Below are 18,548 nucleotides of genomic sequence, written 5' to 3' on the forward strand. Positions count from 1 at the left end.
TCTAAATATTTACTAACAGAAAAAAATTGTTACAAATGCAATAAATCTTATTTTTCCTCTTTGAGGAATGAACTGAATCTGAATCACAACAAATATTCTAACTTGCCTAAGAATTTGGTTTCAATCTATAAGAATATGTAACTATCTCTCAATATTTTCTCCTTAAATGCGCATGGGAGAAAACGGCCTTGAAATACCAGACCCTCTGGGAGAGAGACTGACTTGTTCGAGCGCGCTGAATTGCAGCTCAGAGGGATAGTTCCTCACATAACCGATGCGAGCTCCGGCGCCGGTGGTCCACTTGAAAGGCAATTTTGTTCCCAATTGGCAAACTTTATTGGAGCTAATCCTTTCAATGATGAGCTCTTCAGGCATTGGTTCATCATCACCATATTCTTCTTTATCCTCTATGAAAATACTTGGTTTGTGGAATATTAGCTTTCTTTTTGAGGGAGATGAGCTCTCCGCAGACTCGTCTCCAGATTGTTCTGGTGTATCATAGCTCTGATTTGATGTGGAGCTGCTGTCTGATCCCTTTTCTTCTTCTCCATCACTTGTTTGGTCATCCGTAAAATTAGTCTTTTTATCAAAACTGCAGATTTTGATATCCAATTCGACTCGGTTTCTCTCATTGGTAGAGCTTGAATCTTTAGCTGCAGCTTCGGTATCTAATTCTTCGAAGGAGTTTGGGAATTCGGATTCGAGCTGGGATTCAGTGTAGACATTAGAATTAGTCAGGTCTGATGAGGAGTTGGAAGTTCGGAGTATGCTTCCCCATTCATCATCACCTTCATCTGGGGCTTTCTGCATAGGTTGGAAGAAGGATTTGAGCCATGTGTTGAAGTTTAAAATCATTATGGGGAAGAAAAAAAGTGTTTTTGAAGTATGATTATTGACCTTAACATCAGAGAGAGAGATATTGTTTTCCTCCAGAAAGCTAATGAACTCCTCAAAGTTTTCTTCGGTCGGGCGGTAATGCCCACTATGTGGCCAAACAGCCTATCAAATGGAATAAAATCAGTACTCCAATATATCGGGAATGCAATCCGCAGTGATAAAAAAAATGTAAAATTTATGGTGTTTTTACCTTCAAAACTCCATTTTTTACAACTAGCCTTCCAGCAGCAGATGTTGCTCCTCCAGCAAGAAAACTGGAGTGCTGAAACCGACCTTTCTTTTTCTGCAATCAGCAAAAAATATATCATTATAATTCATAAAAATAAATAAAAATTTAATGCGTATTTGATGCCTCTATACTTACCAAGCCAACATATAAATTCTTTGATGTGCTCAGCACAAATATCCATTTTGAATCTTTTGGACCTCCAGTTGTGTCAAGTATCTCCCCACTTTTCTTATAAAGTAGTCTACCTTCTTCAACAATAACCTCATAAGCCTCCCTTTCTTTCTGCAGAACAACAGAAATGTTGATCTTCAAATTTCTATTACATAAAAGTTTCTTCATCACTATCCCAATGCAATTTGCAGAGATGTACACTCACCGGGCCAAGATACTTGATACACTGCTGTTGAAGCTTTAATCTGTGACAAGATTCTAAATTTACCTCCTTCCCCTCTCCCACATCAAGCCTGCAAATTTTTAATTGTTTATCCTTAGCACAAATACACGATAAATAACAGGAAAAAATTGTCAAGCATCTTAATTCAGCCTACCAGTAGAAGAAGGGCTGCTTGCTTTCACAACGAAGCCAGCAATCATAATAGAAGTGGAGATTATGACCATATCGATGCCGCGGATCAATCTGTTTGCAGAATAAATCAAGAAAAACAATATAAACTAATTGCTGCAAATTAAAGACAAGAAAAATGCAAACTTTATGGAAGTTATAGTACATACCGCCTCCAGCCAGTGCTGCAAAGCGAGCTTTTGGGCTTTTGCATTCTTAGATAAACCTTTACCAACCTACAAAGATAGTCATAAATCAGAAACATAAATGCAAATTTCATCCCTGGTTCTTGCTCTCGAGAAAAAAAAACAAAACTTTATCATTTAATTAGATTTGAATTAAGTATATTACCTTAGCAGCCCTGGTTCTTGCTCTTGACCACTTGGAGACCGCTGACTCCGGCTTATCAATATCAAAAAAGGACACAGAGCTTCTCTTAAGCAATGCGAAATCCAACAACTTCCACCTGCGGTTGGCAGAGTCAAAGATGCAATATAAGATGCTTGAAGAAACTCAACGGCATATAAAACAAGTAAAATACAACGAAACAAGAAGAATTCAAACAAGAAATTGCTCATGCTCGTACCATTTCTGCTCAACCAAAACAGCACAATCAGCAAGTTGTCTTCTTGTTCTGAAACTTTTGTAAACCTTCTGCAACTTTACAGCAGCATCATGTTTCGGGCTACCGGGCTCGTCGGCTCGGGGCGTCTCCGTTGCTTCTTCGCTGAACCTCGTGCGCTTGGCTGAGTTTGACTTGGTGAAGATTTCGGATTCGGCATAGGAGCTCTTTTTTTCCATGTGGAACGGATCGGTTTCCTTTCTTTTCAAATTCAAAGGTCCCTCAACGATAAATTTTCCAGAGCCAAAAGCTTTCAACAGATTGGGCTCTGCATCATAGCAGTTGTGATTTCCGGAACAAAGACTTGATTTTGCATAGTCTCCACTGAAACGAATGGATCCCAATAGCGCATCGAAGCTCTCATCCAATTGATTCGTTTCACAGCCAGGGCATGAAAATGCTAATCCCATTATCTTGGAAAGAAAGAATGGAACCAAAGATGATATCTTTCTCTGCTTGTTAAGCCTGTAAGACAAAGATTAATTTAAGTTCATTATAAGAGAAAAAAAAAAAAAGAAGGAAAATTTATTCTCAATGGAAACAGGAAAAGGATTGGTCTTTCAAAAGATCCTACATGTTCCTCTACAAGTGATTTTAGATCACTCCCTATTAAAAATCCCAACTTTTAAACATCCTAAACACTAATAAGGTTCTCCAATATTTCTTCAACTTCAATCCATTGAAACAAAAGCAATCAGAAGTGTTCATCAACCCATTAAACCAAAAATCCCTAGAACAATAGAACCCAAGCAAAAGCCACCACCTTCCTAATCAAATCAGGATCACACGAAATAGAAAAAGGAACCCCAACTGAATCCACCCACATTGATATCAAAAAAACAAATTACAAACCTGTCCTCTCAAGTTTCCATGACAAGAAGAAAGAAAAAGACACGGAAGATGGAGGATTGAACACAAGGTGAGGTTTTTAGATTGTCGAGAGAAAGTAAGCAGAAAAAACATAAGAGACGACGGTTTTGTGATTTAAACTAACGAATGGCCTTCTTCTTAAATAGGGAGGAGGGGTTTTGGGGAGGATATAAAGAATGAGAAGGCCGCTGCTCACCCAACGTGTTTTCTTCGAGGGACCCGCACCGCCCAATACAATTAGGGGCAGTCTTCCTCACACGGATTCTCGCAGACAACAACCGCAACCGCGGTCGTAAATTGGCCATATTTTGTTAACCTCTTCCTCAGATCAGTTTACTCATGGCCGGAACTAAAGTTGATTTTTTTATTCTATTTCTCATTTGTTTAGATTTTCCCTGTCATTGTTTTAATTTGAATGCTCAATAGGAGGATGAGGAAAAAATTCTTCTTTTATGTATTAAATCATTTTTCTTAAGGAAGATTTACATGTTAGATGTGCAAGTACATAATAATTTTTTGGCCCATTTCTTAATTTTATTCTCTTATAACATTGGAAATGATATATAAGCATTATGCTGATAATTTAATGTGAATAGAATGTGCATTTTGTTGTTTTTGTTTATTTTAAGTAGAAATGTAGTTATTGTACATTTCTTAAATAACTATACATTCAGTACATGATTTTATGTTATTGCTGGTGTTTAACACCGGTAAGAAACTTTGATTTAGCTGTTGATTATTAAAGTTTATGACGGCTCTTCGACAGACACTTTGATGACGCTTTTCTTACATCGGGAAGACAATTTACGATTACTTTCTAACAAGCCATTTTTTTTAGTAGCTCCTATCAATGTAATTTCTGACAGTTTAATGCTCACGGTGAGTCGTTAGTTTAAGATTTTATAGTCATTGTCCGTCGATTTAGGGATATCAATAGCCTGTTGGCTATTGGAAATTTTTAGTTGAAAAAAAAAGAGAGCCTCCTTTGATTCATTAGAATTTATACTCCCGCAATAAGATCACAAAAATACATGGAATATACAACACACAATCTAATTTAGGTATCTGCATTGTTACTAAACTAGAACCATATAAATACAACCACAAATTGAAAATAAATACAATCACTTGTATTAAACAACAATAAATGAAATAATCAGTACATAACAAGTACATAAATATCCCAGAACAATAAATGAAATAACAACAAAAGTACTTATCATCGTTCTGCTTATCCTTCTCCTCATCCACCTCCATTAGCCGCTTACCTCCTCGACAAGCGACACGTTGCACCTCCTCTAATTCCATCTTCACTCTCGGCTTTGTCTTACGAAGCTGTGTGGCAAATCGAGCATCTACATCTTCAAAGAATGCGGAACCTAGCTGCAAAGTTCATCTCCCTTGATAGATGTAGTGCTTTTCCCATAAAAGATGCATTGTGCGTTGCATGCATGTCTCTGTGAGCCCAAACCATTGACCATTTCTATCTTCTTACCCCCAATGACTTATTTCCAAAGCTCATATTCCGACTGATCAAAATCGCCACCAAGGATATAAACTCCTTGTTTCATAGCCTCCTTCAGCCGCTCGTACTCCTCTTGCCAAAAAAACTTATAAATGATGGTTAGAGGCAGAATTTAATTTCAGAATAATTGCAATGATAAAAAAATTGCTTTGCTACTTACACGCGCTCTCTACGATCTAGTGTTGACCGACTGGTGGTCGAACTAATGGTGATGCGTTCAAGCATGTAGCTTAGCGATGGTGGATACTCTTCCATGCTACAGTGTCTGTTAAGATAAGAAAAAAAATTTAAAATAAATATTTTTCACTAAGATTTAATGCTCAAAATAACTCTTATCATTCTCCATTTGTACTCCGTATATAGGATCACCCCTCCATTGTGTAGGAAGGCACCCATGCTCTCACGATCCACATGTTGACTTTTTTAACATAGTTAGGAGTGTCTCACGCTCTCTGCAATTGTATGTAGACGTCCTTCCTAAGCCACAAAGGGCATTGACCCATCTCGTGCATCTCAGCGAACATATCGCACCGACCGGTGAACCCTCTAAACTCAAAACACTCTTAATATGGGCATGATGCTCGGGCTACCAGGAGAACTTCTTCTACATAACGAATATCAATACGTTAGATGGAGAAAATTATATAATTTAAGATTAATGTTTTAGGTTTGCCTCAAACTTTATGAACCACTTATCCCGTAGTTTAATTAGAATCTGCTTCCACGATAAGTATAGGGTGTCAAACAACCAACACAGATGGATAAATCTTAAAAAAAAAGAAGATAATTAGCTTTATAATAAAGAAATTGTAATCTACATTACCTACGTTTTTCCAGTTAGCTCTACGTCGAATGTGTGAAATCTCTTAAGTAGAATGAAGTTAGACTATTAAACATCATAGAAAACTAAATCAATTTTTGGAATTTTTCAAAACCCAAAAATCTCAAATACAAAAAATCTAACGGTTAAAATAATAATAATAATAACTTTTTGAAGAGTGAAAATCGAGTATACTTTTAATTTGAAAGTAGAAAAATGAAAACCCGTTGAGTTTGGGGATTAAGTGTTGAGTTTGGAAAGGAATTGAGGTCGATTGCGTCGATCGGCTCAGAGCACACACGCACGAGGGAAGAAGAAATGAGAGGCTTTCAGTCTCAGTCTGATATATTAACACTAATTGACGACATTCTAACCAATCTGTTAGTCAGTTTTTAATATATTAATAAAAAACTGCGAGCCCCTGATCAGTTACCTATCGGTTTTAGTCCACAAAAAATCCAGTCGTGAATGCGGTAAACAAATCAATGAGTGAACTCATCTAAATATGTAATGAATGTGGTAAGCAAATCAATATAAGCTGTTGATATGTACAATTGTTTACCTAAATAAAATAAAAATTATTATTTGCTCATATTTTATTCGCAGTGAAGTCTTTTTTCTACAAATAAATAAGATTAGGTAAAAAAATAATATAAATAATGACTTTCCTTTGGAAAAATATTAGGTGACTAAAATTTTTAGGAGTGATTCTCATGTATTTACATATCTATTTTTTAAATATATATATTTCCTTATACAACACTAATAAATTAATATTAGTGTCATTTTAATGCAATTTAAATGTTAAAAAGTTAAATAAATAGATATAATTTTATGGAGTATATTGAAATAAGAATAAGTTGTATTTATGTAAATCTCACAATTATTTATCTATTGTTTCAATTAGGATTGAAATTAAAAAAAATATTTATTCTCTTATTAGGTCCCGTTTGGAGCAGCTTATTTGGTGTGGTGACGTTTTAAAAGCACATCTCGCCTGTTTGGATAAACTGCATTTTGGTAGTTTATGCGTTTTAAAAACGCGTCTATCTAGGTGCGGTTGAAGCTTTCTGGCTGCGATTTGACATTTCAAAAAAATTAAAAAATTTGCAATAACAACCGCACCTAGATTATCAGCAGATTATTTTTAATCAACTTATTAGCAAATTATTCAATAAGTTGCAGCTGCGCCAAATATGGCCTTAAAGAGTTGACAAATCATTTGATTTTTTTTTTTTTTTTTTTTTTTTTTTTTGGGTCATAGACTTTTCAAACTTTTTCTTCGTGCCGCCCAAAGTTCAAGCTGTATCCGGGTGGAGATCTAAATAACTAAAGCGTAATTTCAGGTTAAATAAATCTAAATAATAATTAATAAATTGCAATGATTTACCACCACAATTTCACCTTGAAAAAGTAAAAGTGAATTTTATTTTATTGATTAATATTGTTGATTTATTAAAGATTTTTATTATGTAATAACTCCATTTTCTTTTAGCATTTTTTAAAGTGGGAAAATAAAACTTAATTTAAAATATTCAAAATGTGATCTATGACTTGGGTCAGCACCCTCCATAAAAACAACAAAATTCTCAACTTGCTTTCCATCCAATACCTATGTATTTGGAGGTCTAACAACTAAACTTTACTTTTTTTATATTTGTAGTTGTACATTGAAAAGGGGTTACACTGACAGAAGACTACGAGATCCACTTGTTCGACTGAAACATGAAAGACGACTGAATGATCTGAATCCAAGTCGTTCGATCAGAAATATGACAAAGAGACATCCAAGCTAGCTGAGATGAAGAAACCGACCTGAGGAAAGTTTGGGCCCCTGAACATCTCCAATTTTACCATATCTCCCTCATATATTATCAAAGGTCGACAACCAAATAAACTCAGCTAACTGAACCTGTCCCGCTAACCCGAAGGCAATCAAGCTCAGCCGACTCGCAACGCCGAGTAAGCCTAGCCGAACAACCTGACCCTACTGAGTCGAAGCCAATTAAGCTTAGTCGACTGAGCTAGAGAGCAACCAATTAATTGGCTCATATATGTAAAATAGATAGAATATCTTGTATATCATATATTAAAATAACGACAAAAATTTAATATCACAATATTGTGCTCACTCCCATACAAATATGGAAATCATTCTATGAACACAATATAACAAAAGTAGTCAAAAAGAATTAAAAATGTCAACACAATTGATATGATTTACTGTTCATTATTGTTCATTCTTTTCTCTATCTCTCTCTATATGTCCATCTCCTTTCTTATGCTCTATTCAATGGGGTGTGATTAATGAACAAATTAAAATTAAGCATCCTAAAAGTTGTAGTGAACGTGGCTCATGCCATAAACAATAAGAGGAGCAACCCACAGAGAAGAAACCACAACAATGACACCAACAACATGGAGTGCATGAGAGAGTTTGTGAACCAACAAATCCTGAAGTTCAATGATCAAATGTTGGATGTCTTCCAAGACACGTTGGCTCGGGGAAGAGAGCATTACCCTGGGTGGAAGGAACTACCAAACAATTGAATGACCTTCATAGCCCTAGAAAGAGAATGCAACTCCCAGTACATCAGTAGTGTTGGGTTGGCATCGCTCTATAGACACTGATTCGAGAGTATTAAGGTGCTCTAATAATAAAAAAATACGTTATTTCGACAAATCTCCTAGGATCTATATATGCTAAGGATCACCAATGCGCTAAAATGTTCTCTCTTCTTTACCACGCCAAGGAAGCCAACCCTCAGGCAGTTCAACACATTACCGATGAGAGTGATTGCACCATTTGCTGATTATAAGTTGATACTTTTAGCATAGTTTGTTCCCCGTAAAAGCCTCAGAAAAATTAGCAGACTCTTCTACATAATTGACAGGTATAGAGTGAGAGCTTTCACTCATTCATCACATGCTTATAAAAAGAGATTTGGAAGTGCGGGACCTAGAGCTTGCAGTAGCCCATGCCACCATAGCTCAGGAGCAAAAGGACCCTTCTGGTACGCATTAGGCTTGCAGAGACTGAAGATATTGGCCAAGTTATCAGAGCTATCCAATAATCACTTATTAGCTGAGGAGTACAACTGCAGAAGAACACCATATGGAGTGGAGATAAAGGCATGATTTGCGTCATTCCACCTATCCACGATACGAATACACTCGGTTTCCCTAGGATCAAAGGGCGACCGACCGAGCATACAACCATGTGAGTCAGGCATGATATCCTAATTAGCTCAATATAAAGAGCATCTGTTGTCCAACTACTAAGTACCTAAGAAAACTATGTTGAGGGCTTTGATGGTTCAGATAGTGAAGGTCATCAAATATAAGTGTGTCCCCATTGAAAGCCATAGCTTACCTATATGACCACAAGAATTATTGCTTCATACCTAATCCACCAATGTGACCCCTTTTCTCTTCTTAGGGATGGTTTTTCTTTTCAACTTCCAAGCGGTGTTGCTCCTTCGGTCTCCTGAAGGTAGCACAAAGCATATCTTTGCAAGGAGGGCAGACTAAGGGATTTGATGCATTCTGCATGACATGCTTGGAAGATGGTCGATTCAAATGAGAAGGAATTCAAAGCAAAAATGGAAAGCAAAGAGCCCCATCATGCATTATTTATAAGGACCAAAGATGCATAAATCAAATGAATTCAATTATTAAATCATTAATTAAGAATAAATTGTATCTACTTTTGCATTACATTCTTTTATTTTTATCGCAGTGTTCTTTCAAGACGAAGATGATTAAATAATTAAAATATATACATAAAAAATATTTCAGTGCTGATCCTGAGGAGATCAAATGATCCAGATGTGAAGAGTACAACAACTGAGGGCCCACTGACAGAAGACCATAAGACCCAATTATCCAACCGAGTGCAACTATCCAACCCAAAGCCAGTAAGGCCAAAGCTGATCAAGTCATGACTGATGATCGAATGATCCGAATCTTAGTCGTTCACTCAGAAACAAGACAAAAAGATATCAAAGCCAACCAACATGAAGAAGTAGTCCTGAGGAAAGACTCAGTCCTTAACACCTCTATTCATCCAGGGGATGTCTAGAAGCTCCTCCATCAAAATCAAATTATTTTTGAAATGTAGTACAAGTTATTTTATCAAAATCAAATTATTTCTCTTCCAAGGCCATTTCTACACAATCTTCTATAAAGACAAAAAAAGGCCTAATTTGACTTGCTCTCTTTTTTTTCCTCCCTTTTCTGTTGCAAGTAATTTATGCAATGAAAAACTTAAGAAAAATTTGGATTTTATGATATGAATAGAAGAAAAAGTTAGAGGAGTTTTAAACCTTTCAAACCAATAGCTGTAGAACATTGATAAATATATAAATTAGATAGATTTTATTATTAGTATTTTCTTTCACTTTCCTTTCACAAAAATAGCTTCAGAAATCATAATTAAGGAAGAAAATGTCTTCTGTTGTCTTTAACTATGAAGCTTATTGCGCCAGCTTTCTCCTTGTTCTCTTTTCCTTAATATACACAGCATGTTTCTATATTTCTCTTTGATGTTATTGATTTATATTAATTTTCCATTAAAAATATATAAAAAACAATTGTGATTTTGATCTGTGTTTTTCCTTCTAATTTTTAGTCTTTGATTTAAATTTATTTTGTTCACATTGATCCATTGTTAGGTGTAGTATTGCTAATAAAATTTGAAGTGGAGCTGTAAAATATATGTTTATTTATGTTTTTTTAGCATAAATATTCAATAATTTACAAAAAAGTATTATTGTTGGATTCTTTTAGGACGTCGGGTAACGTAATGTTTGTGAGTTCGCACAAATATGTGTGAGGAAGGTGAAAGAAAAGGATGTATGGTTTTACCAGACCTGAACTATACATTATTGCTTATGATTTCCCTCTGGTAGAGCGGAATATATGATTTAATGGAATGAATGGTTGAAAAAGACAACCTCTCCCGAAAAGGTACGAAGAGTGCCCTCCCTCCAATCTCTCTCCCATTTTTATACATGTATAACAACAACAAGACTTTATCCCACTAAGTAGGGTTGGCTACATAAATATTTTTTTCTCCATTGTGTTCTATTGAGTGTTCAATTTTCATTTAATTTGAATAGGTTAAAATCATTTTTATTGAATATGCCCAAGTGTTTTTAGGTATACTACGATCTTTCTTAACATAAGTTGATTATAAAAATCTGTTCTTCTAACAAGATCATCAAATAGTCGACATTTAATGTGAACAAACTATCTAAGAAGACTCTCTCTAATCTTGTATGACATTGGAACTACACCAACATTTTCATGGATAGATTCATTTTGCATTTTGTCTCTAAGTATCAAGTCACTCATCCACCAAAGCATTCTCACCTCAGCAACACTTAATTTAGTTTTATGTTTATCTTTAAAAGGATAATATTATGCGCCATAAAGCAATGCTGGTGTCACTACCATCTTAAAAAAATTTCCTTTAAGTCGAAACGATACTTTTCTATCACATAGTAGGCATGATGCATTCCTTCATTTCAACCAACCAACTTGAAATCTATGAATAACATTCTTATCTACATCACCATTGTTGGCATTAATTTTTTATGTCACAAATATTGGATGCCCCTGCAATGTTGCGGGAGCGTGCGATGCTCACACGTGCCCTCCTGTAGCTCAAGGAATCCGTCGGGACGTTACCAGATGCATGATGTTCTTTGTGGCTTTCGGCCCAACTTTAAAAATGGTTGCATAGCATAACCTCCACAATATATAAGGTTTGCTCTAGCTAACTACATCATATGCATGTCCCAAGGAGAAGCCTCCTTGCTTCTTCGGTCCGACTGGCCCAACATAAATTTCTACATAGGTGGCTGTCTAGTGTGCTTAGGTAATTAGAAAGCTCCCCGACCCAGACAGGGTGTAAGTTCTTTTGTTGGTAGCATTTCCAGTTTTGTAGTTGAACCTTCATTTTCTCCTCTTTCCAGCAGCATCCTCTCCACTTTGGCAAGTATAAGTTCTATCACTTAGAGCTTCACTTGATAGTTATAGGATAAAGTTTCTTTCGTTTGACCATAGGACTAATGAGGTCCACGCGAATGACGCAATTCATGGATTGTTGATCGGGGATCGCTGGACTTATTGGGTCGACTACCTTCATGAACACGTAGACTTAAGATCCTAATAGTTTGAGATGCTGGGTCTGTGGTATCCTGACTGGCTACCTCTACATGTTTAGGAGATATCTCCCTTCCTGTTGACACCTCTTTTGATTCCTGTCTCTCTTTTTGCCTTCGTTGGTATCATCTCGACGGTCTGGTTACTAATGAGCTGCAGCCCGTTCAACATACGATGATTTGTTCTCTCCCCTTATGGCTCGAATGTGTTTTGACGTATTGGGATACCCCGTTAGGATAATCTGATTAATTTGTAAGCTCTGTGAGTCAATGAGTTTGTTACCCATGCAGGACTATGAGAGACTCACTCTCTGCCTTGTGGCTTAACGGGAGTTTTGAAAGCATCAAAGTATTCCCATGCAAAATAACCACATGTTGATAGCCATGTGCTAGTTATCAATTCTAATGGAAGCAAAACTCCCTGAATCAAGAGTATTTTTTACTAACCCCAAGATGTAATTAACCAAGTGAGATACGTCCCCTTGGGAGCACTCTAAACCCGAAAAGAAGCGAACACACATGAATCTCTGGTTTTTTATAGTCTACATAAGTATTATTTCACAGATATTGGTCCAAGGTGCATCCGCCCCGACCTGGTTTGCGGAGACAAACTTGACATATCCATTTGAGGTTTATCGCACGTAGACTCTCTATGTTTTCTTGTTCTTGTTTGTCGTATTTATCGTATGTCTATCTTTTTTGGTTCATCTCTTCTTCTGATCATTCACATGATCCTGAAGAGAGACCTATTTGGAAAAGGAAAGCATAAACTGATGGACATAATGACTACTCCTTTAAAATTAAAAAGAGAAATAAACGAAACCAATCATTACTTTGAATAATAAACCCATGGTATTTAAAACATTACAACCTTTTAATGATTTGATCACCCATAGTTACAACTTTGCCACTATAGCTTCTACCACTAAAAATACATTCTATGTGTTTAGTTTTAGATCTACTCAAATGAAAGCCTTTAGACTCCAGTGTAGACCTCCATAATTTAAGTTTATCTTGAACACTTTCTCTAGTCTTATCCGAAAGAAGGATATCATCAGCAAAAAACATACACCAAGGTACATCCTCTTGTAAATACCTAGTAAGAGCATCCATGACAAAAGCAAAAAGACATAGGCTTAAAACAGATTCCTGTTGTAATCCAACTGAAATTAGAAAATACTTGTCAATTCTCCTTTTGTTCGAACATAAGTAAAAGCTCTAGTATACTTATCTTTAATAACTATAATATAAGTCTTATCAACACAATTTTTTTCTAGAATTCTTCGAAGAACTTCTCTTCAAACCTTATCGTAAGCTTTTCCTAAGTAGATAAAAATCATATGTAGATCCTCCTTAATCTCTTTGTACTTCTCCATCAAATCTCTCAATATATGTATATCTTCCATGGTAGACTTGCCCGATATAAATCCAAAGTAATTATGAGAAATCCTTATATCACATCTTTGTTTATGTTCAATTACCTTCTCTCAGACACATTAACTTAACTCCTCTATAATTTGTACTTTTGTGCATCATTTTTATTCTTAAAAATGGTGACCAAAATACTCTTTTTTCACTCCCCGGGCATCTTTTTAGTTATTAAAAAAAAACTAAAAAGAGTTTAGTAAGCCAAGAAACTCCCAAATCTCATAAATATTTCCACACTTCAATTGGGATATCATCAAGTTCTACTCATTTTTCACCCTTGGTTTCCTTTAAAGCCTCATCAACTTCATTTTTACTAATGATATGATAAAAATAAAGAATTTTATTATTCTTAAAAAAATTAAGATTACTAAGGTCGATCGTATTTTAAGAAACTTCATTAAAAATGTATCAAAATATCTAACCCACCAATGTTGAATATCTTTCTCAGAGTAAATCACATTTTAATTAAAAATAATAAAATAGAAATCATATTGTATAAAATCTGTCCACACTGACTTGATATAAAGATTACAATATGTGTCAACTGGCTCATAAATGAGGATACAACATATGTCAATCATTGATGCTAATCTTGACTTTTGCGTTCTTATAACTATTAGGATTGTCAAACAGATGATGTAGGCTAGCGACTCTGATTAGTCGTTAGAAAGAACTTTCAAACCAGTTCGACGAGCTAGTTTGCCAAAACAGTTTGTCAGGTCAGCTCAACAACTAGCATAAAATAACTGACACATCACCAATTGAAGTTAGTGGGTCACCCTAACAAGCCACTCCAATAAAAGTCGCGTCTTCCAGACAATTGGGTTAACCTAGACCCCCGAGGCCTATTGAGTTCAACCTATGGCCTATAAAAACTAATTTTTGGTATACAAGATTACCCTAGACTTTGTTGCTCTCAACATTATGGGATTGGGGGAAGCATTTAGTGTTTTCTTTCCTTGAATTTAAGATATCAACTATTTAGCATACTCATATCGAATAGTTAACATTTAAATACTCCCTACAGTATATATATATATATATATAGACACACACACACACACACATTGATAATATTGTTCATTTTGAAATATTTTAAATTAATTAATTAATAATAATGATTAGCTCACCAATTAAATTTAATTAGCAGGCGAGGACGTCTGGAGGAATTTTTTGGTAGCTGGTTTGAGAGACATTTGGAATTTGTAAATTATTATAAAAATAAATATGTCTCAGCAGCAGAAGGATTTCGTTTCAAATATTCCTCCTCAAAATTCCAAATCTATAATATTTAAAATTACACATATTGAGTTGCGAGGCTAAAGTAGGAAACATTATTGCATATGTATACCGTATGCAGAAATGCATACGATGTCTGCTTTTTACCATTCATCTGGTAAATGTGTATAACAGTCGACTCTATTATTATTATTTTTTTTAAATTAAAAAAAAATTGTTGTGATGAACGGTTGAGATCGGAAACTGTATGCATTGCTGCATATGGTGTCCGTTTGAAATAATTTTTCCTAAAGCAGGGTTGTATACAAACCGAACGTCGGCGGGCACATGCTTGACTTGTGTTTCACTTGTTTGAAATTGGCCTATTTAAAATTGCTAGTGAATAATATATTCTTATTCAACTCGATTTACATATTATTGTTTGTGTTCTGCTCAAAATTGACTCGTATAAGTTAATTAGAAAAAATAAGTATAAGTCGTTGTATTTGAATCTGCATCATTCCTGTGTAATAAAAGCCGCACAAACACATGTTCACACACACACACACACACACACACACACATATACACACATGCATACATACATATATAATAATTCGAGTTAAAACGAGCCGAGTATGATTGACCAAATAGTTTTTCCTGTTTGCTTCCTTTATAATTCGAGCTTAAAAAATTTATACTTATTCGACTCACTTAACGAACGATTCGAATACAAACTATTTAATGAGTCGAATACGAGTTAACCGCGAACATCATACTTTTCTGATAGCCCCAGCTTACATGCTATTTGACTTTGCTAAATTTTCGTTAAATATATCAAGGCAATATACATGCACCATTCCAAATGTCTCTCTATCCAGCAGCAAAGAATTCCTTCAGCCGACAAGCTCTCCCATCTCAATTAAAATTTAATTGATGAGGTAATCGTAATTATTAATAATTAAATAGAAAATATTTTGATTTCTATTTAATTATGAAGAGATTTCAAAGGTAATTTAGGATTATTTTTATTTTTTTCTTCTTATATTTATAATTTCTTTATTTTATTTAATTTATATTTTGAAATGAAATTATACATATTCGACATCTTAAAAATTGGTCTATTTTATTTTTATTGAATATCGAATGAGTTGATATATGTGATTGTTATTTTAAAAAAAAATTAAAATGCTTTAAAATTAATAAAATTAGTTTAAAAATACACTTAGTAAATATACTTTTAAAAATAAAATAAAAAAGTTAATTTATATTGATTTATTGATAGATTAATGAAAATTAATTGTTAAACAATGTAGAGATGCTCTTTATCTAACATCAATGTTAATGAAAATATGGAGTTTTTATACCCATTTACACATATTAATTTATATTCATATGTATGACATTATGTTATTTTAATTTATCATCCATTTCCAACAAAAAAAAAATTTGATGAAAATCTATTTAAGAAAATATAAAAAAAGTCTTATAATTCCTTAAAGTTTTAATATTGCAAGCAGTCGGAGATCATAGACAAAGCCAAACAAATTAAGCAATAATACTATAGAGACATTCCACAACATATAACATAAATGATTTTACATTTGAATTTATTGAAAACATAAAACTTGGCTTTAAAATCTTAAACATTGTAGAATTGCCATAAAAAGTATCTAAAATAGCAAATATCATAGAGATAAATAATTGTATCATTTTAATTCATCTAACTTAAAGCCTTACACACACTTAGTTCCTCTCTCTCTCTCTCTCTCTCTCTCTCTCTCTCTCTCTCTCTCTCTCTCTCTCTCTCTCTCTCTCTCTCTCTCTCTCTCTCTCTCTCTCTCTCTCTCTCTCTCTCTCTCTCTCTCTCTCTCTCTCTCTCTCTCTCTCTCTCTCTCTCTCTCTCTCTCTCTCTCTCTCTCTCAGGTGAAGTCTTTTTTTTTTCTTTTTCCTAGGTACTTTTTAAAGTCTCTGGGAGAGTCCTATACTTTTAAATTGCATATGATGTTTAAAATACATTGACAAAAATGACTGTAAGAGATGATGTAGGCTAGTGAGTATGATTATCCACTTAAAAATTCCTCTCTAAGAAAATCATGTTAATTCCTTAAGGTAGAAAAGTGAAATTAGAATCATCCTATTTTGATACCAACATTTCTCATAATCATAAGAAAAAAAAAACACATAAACAAAGTGTTTGACTCTACAATATGATTAGGTAGAAAAGTGAAATTGTATCATGGATTATCATATGATGAATAATATTTCATTAAGTTTTTATTAAAATCATAGCACATATCCACTCATAAAAATCAACCACCATCATTTTGCTGGATTGCTATTTTTAAATCTCACACCCTTAGATTCCAATTTTGTATCTGCACTACTATAACCATTAATGCAAGCCACCATAATTAAAAAGATCTCTTGTAACTCAACATATGTCAGTATTGGTGCAATCTTCTCCTCATACTAATTACATTATTTTTCATATTTTTTATTTGTTATAACCCTTTCTAGTTATCATTCTATGCACACAACAATGAGCTTCTAAGCTTTATGCTTTAATTGACACCTTAGTGCATAAAACCAGAAACACACCTAACCTTATGCATCATTAAGATTTTAAATTTTAGAAATTCCCATATTAGTTTCAATCATTGACCGTTTTTAATCACACTTAGCATAATATTATATGCATAAATTTGATGTTATTGACTTTTCCTTAAAGGTATAAATCTCGTGTTTAGGCCTTGCCCTTGGGAAATCTTAGTTAGGATGTTCACTCCCTTTATAGAGTCTTTCTATCATTTCAGAGTAGTATGTGAAATAAATATTTTAATAAATTGAAGGATATGTTTGTCTAAGGGTCTAAGTTGAAACTTAAATTAGTTGACCTAAAACCTATTTTATTAGAATCAAAGCTTAACATTGTTCCATACATATAAAAGCCCATTAAGATTAGTAAGAAACTAAAAAAACCTATACGATTAAATTTACTTTTGACTTAAAATCATTTATGGGATGACACACACTAAATTGTTTGGTTACTAATGTTATTTACTTTGCCAACTAGTCCCCTTCATGTTATGGCTAATTTTTCTCCTCAAATTGCTAAGCACTATCTTTCATCTAATTAACTCATATTAATGGACCAAGTAGCCAATGTTAGTTTCTTAGTGCAATATTTTAAGGACCACTAACCTAGGATGATATCATTGGCACCATTCTACCCAAAATCATATCTATTTGTGCTAGCTAATTATCCTTCTAAAATTTCTCCCTTATTGATGCATCATCCAAAAAAGCCTCTATCTAAGAAACTCCTATAAGAAATAAGCCAACATATACATTTTTTGGTAAATATTAATTCCTAGAATGTCTTCACATGCAGTTGAATTTTTTTCCCCTAAAGAACCACTTTTCATAATAATTTTTCTAAAAAAATTGGCCTTTACAATAACTTCCACATATAACTCATCCCTCTTTACAACGTTTTAGAGAATTTTACTATCGTGGAAACTTCTTAAAGGAAACCTTATCGTTGAATTCTTTATGGAAAATCCTCCTCAATAGGCTCATTTCATCAAGCATTAGTTGACATTCTAGTAACATGGCAACAAACTTTCTTATTTGCCTTGAATAATAGATCATTTTAGTGATTATTACTTTGCTCCACCATACTTCATCAACTGTTGAATGCATTTATCTTAATTCTCTCGTTCTTCTTGCTATTTATTGCATCATTGAGTTCGTATTATCATTTAATATAATATAGTTGTACTGACTCTTTCCACTATAATAATGGATATTTATTGCAAACTCCTCTAAAATATTTAGATGACTATCACATTCTTGGGAGAGTTATGTGCAACTTATCTTGTTTAATTCAAACCCAATTGTATACTCGATCCACCTCTATCATCACTATAGACTCCTCAAGCCTCTTCAAAGAATAGATCCTTTTAGGCAAGAAGAATTGCAGCGGGACAATCATCACCATTAGATTCTCATCCACATTTAACTTTATTCACTATCTTTTAAATTTTAGCATATCCTAATCTTTTCTTATGATAACAATTAAGAGTTTATTATTTTCTTTAGCAGAACATCAAAATTTATGCATGTATTATTTGCCTTGAATTTAAATAAGACTCACTAGCTTTACATTGAATCAAAGAATGATATGTGATTGAGTTTTTGTTGAAGC

At 34.1% G+C, this 18,548-nt stretch overlaps 1 protein-coding gene across 1 annotated transcript; it reads right to left on the reverse strand.

Moving 5' to 3' along the window:
- On the reverse strand, positions 1 to 3,274 carry LOC110031649 (IQ domain-containing protein IQM2-like). Its single transcript, XM_020734971.1, has 10 exons — positions 3,163 to 3,274; positions 2,275 to 2,775; positions 2,040 to 2,154; positions 1,859 to 1,924; positions 1,675 to 1,763; positions 1,503 to 1,590; positions 1,262 to 1,408; positions 1,088 to 1,180; positions 898 to 999; positions 1 to 804 (listed from the first exon to the last, which is right to left on the reverse strand). Exons 2-10 carry the CDS (start codon positions 2,718 to 2,720, stop codon positions 163 to 165), a joined length of 1,788 nt encoding a protein of 595 aa, XP_020590630.1. The 5' UTR covers positions 2,721 to 2,775; positions 3,163 to 3,274; the 3' UTR covers positions 1 to 162.
- Between the last annotated feature and the right edge of the window lie 15,274 nt (positions 3,275 to 18,548).

This window comes from Phalaenopsis equestris, unplaced genomic scaffold (assembly GCF_001263595.1).
Source record: "Phalaenopsis equestris unplaced genomic scaffold, ASM126359v1 Scaffold000840, whole genome shotgun sequence".
NCBI lineage: Eukaryota > Viridiplantae > Streptophyta > Magnoliopsida > Asparagales > Orchidaceae > Phalaenopsis > Phalaenopsis equestris.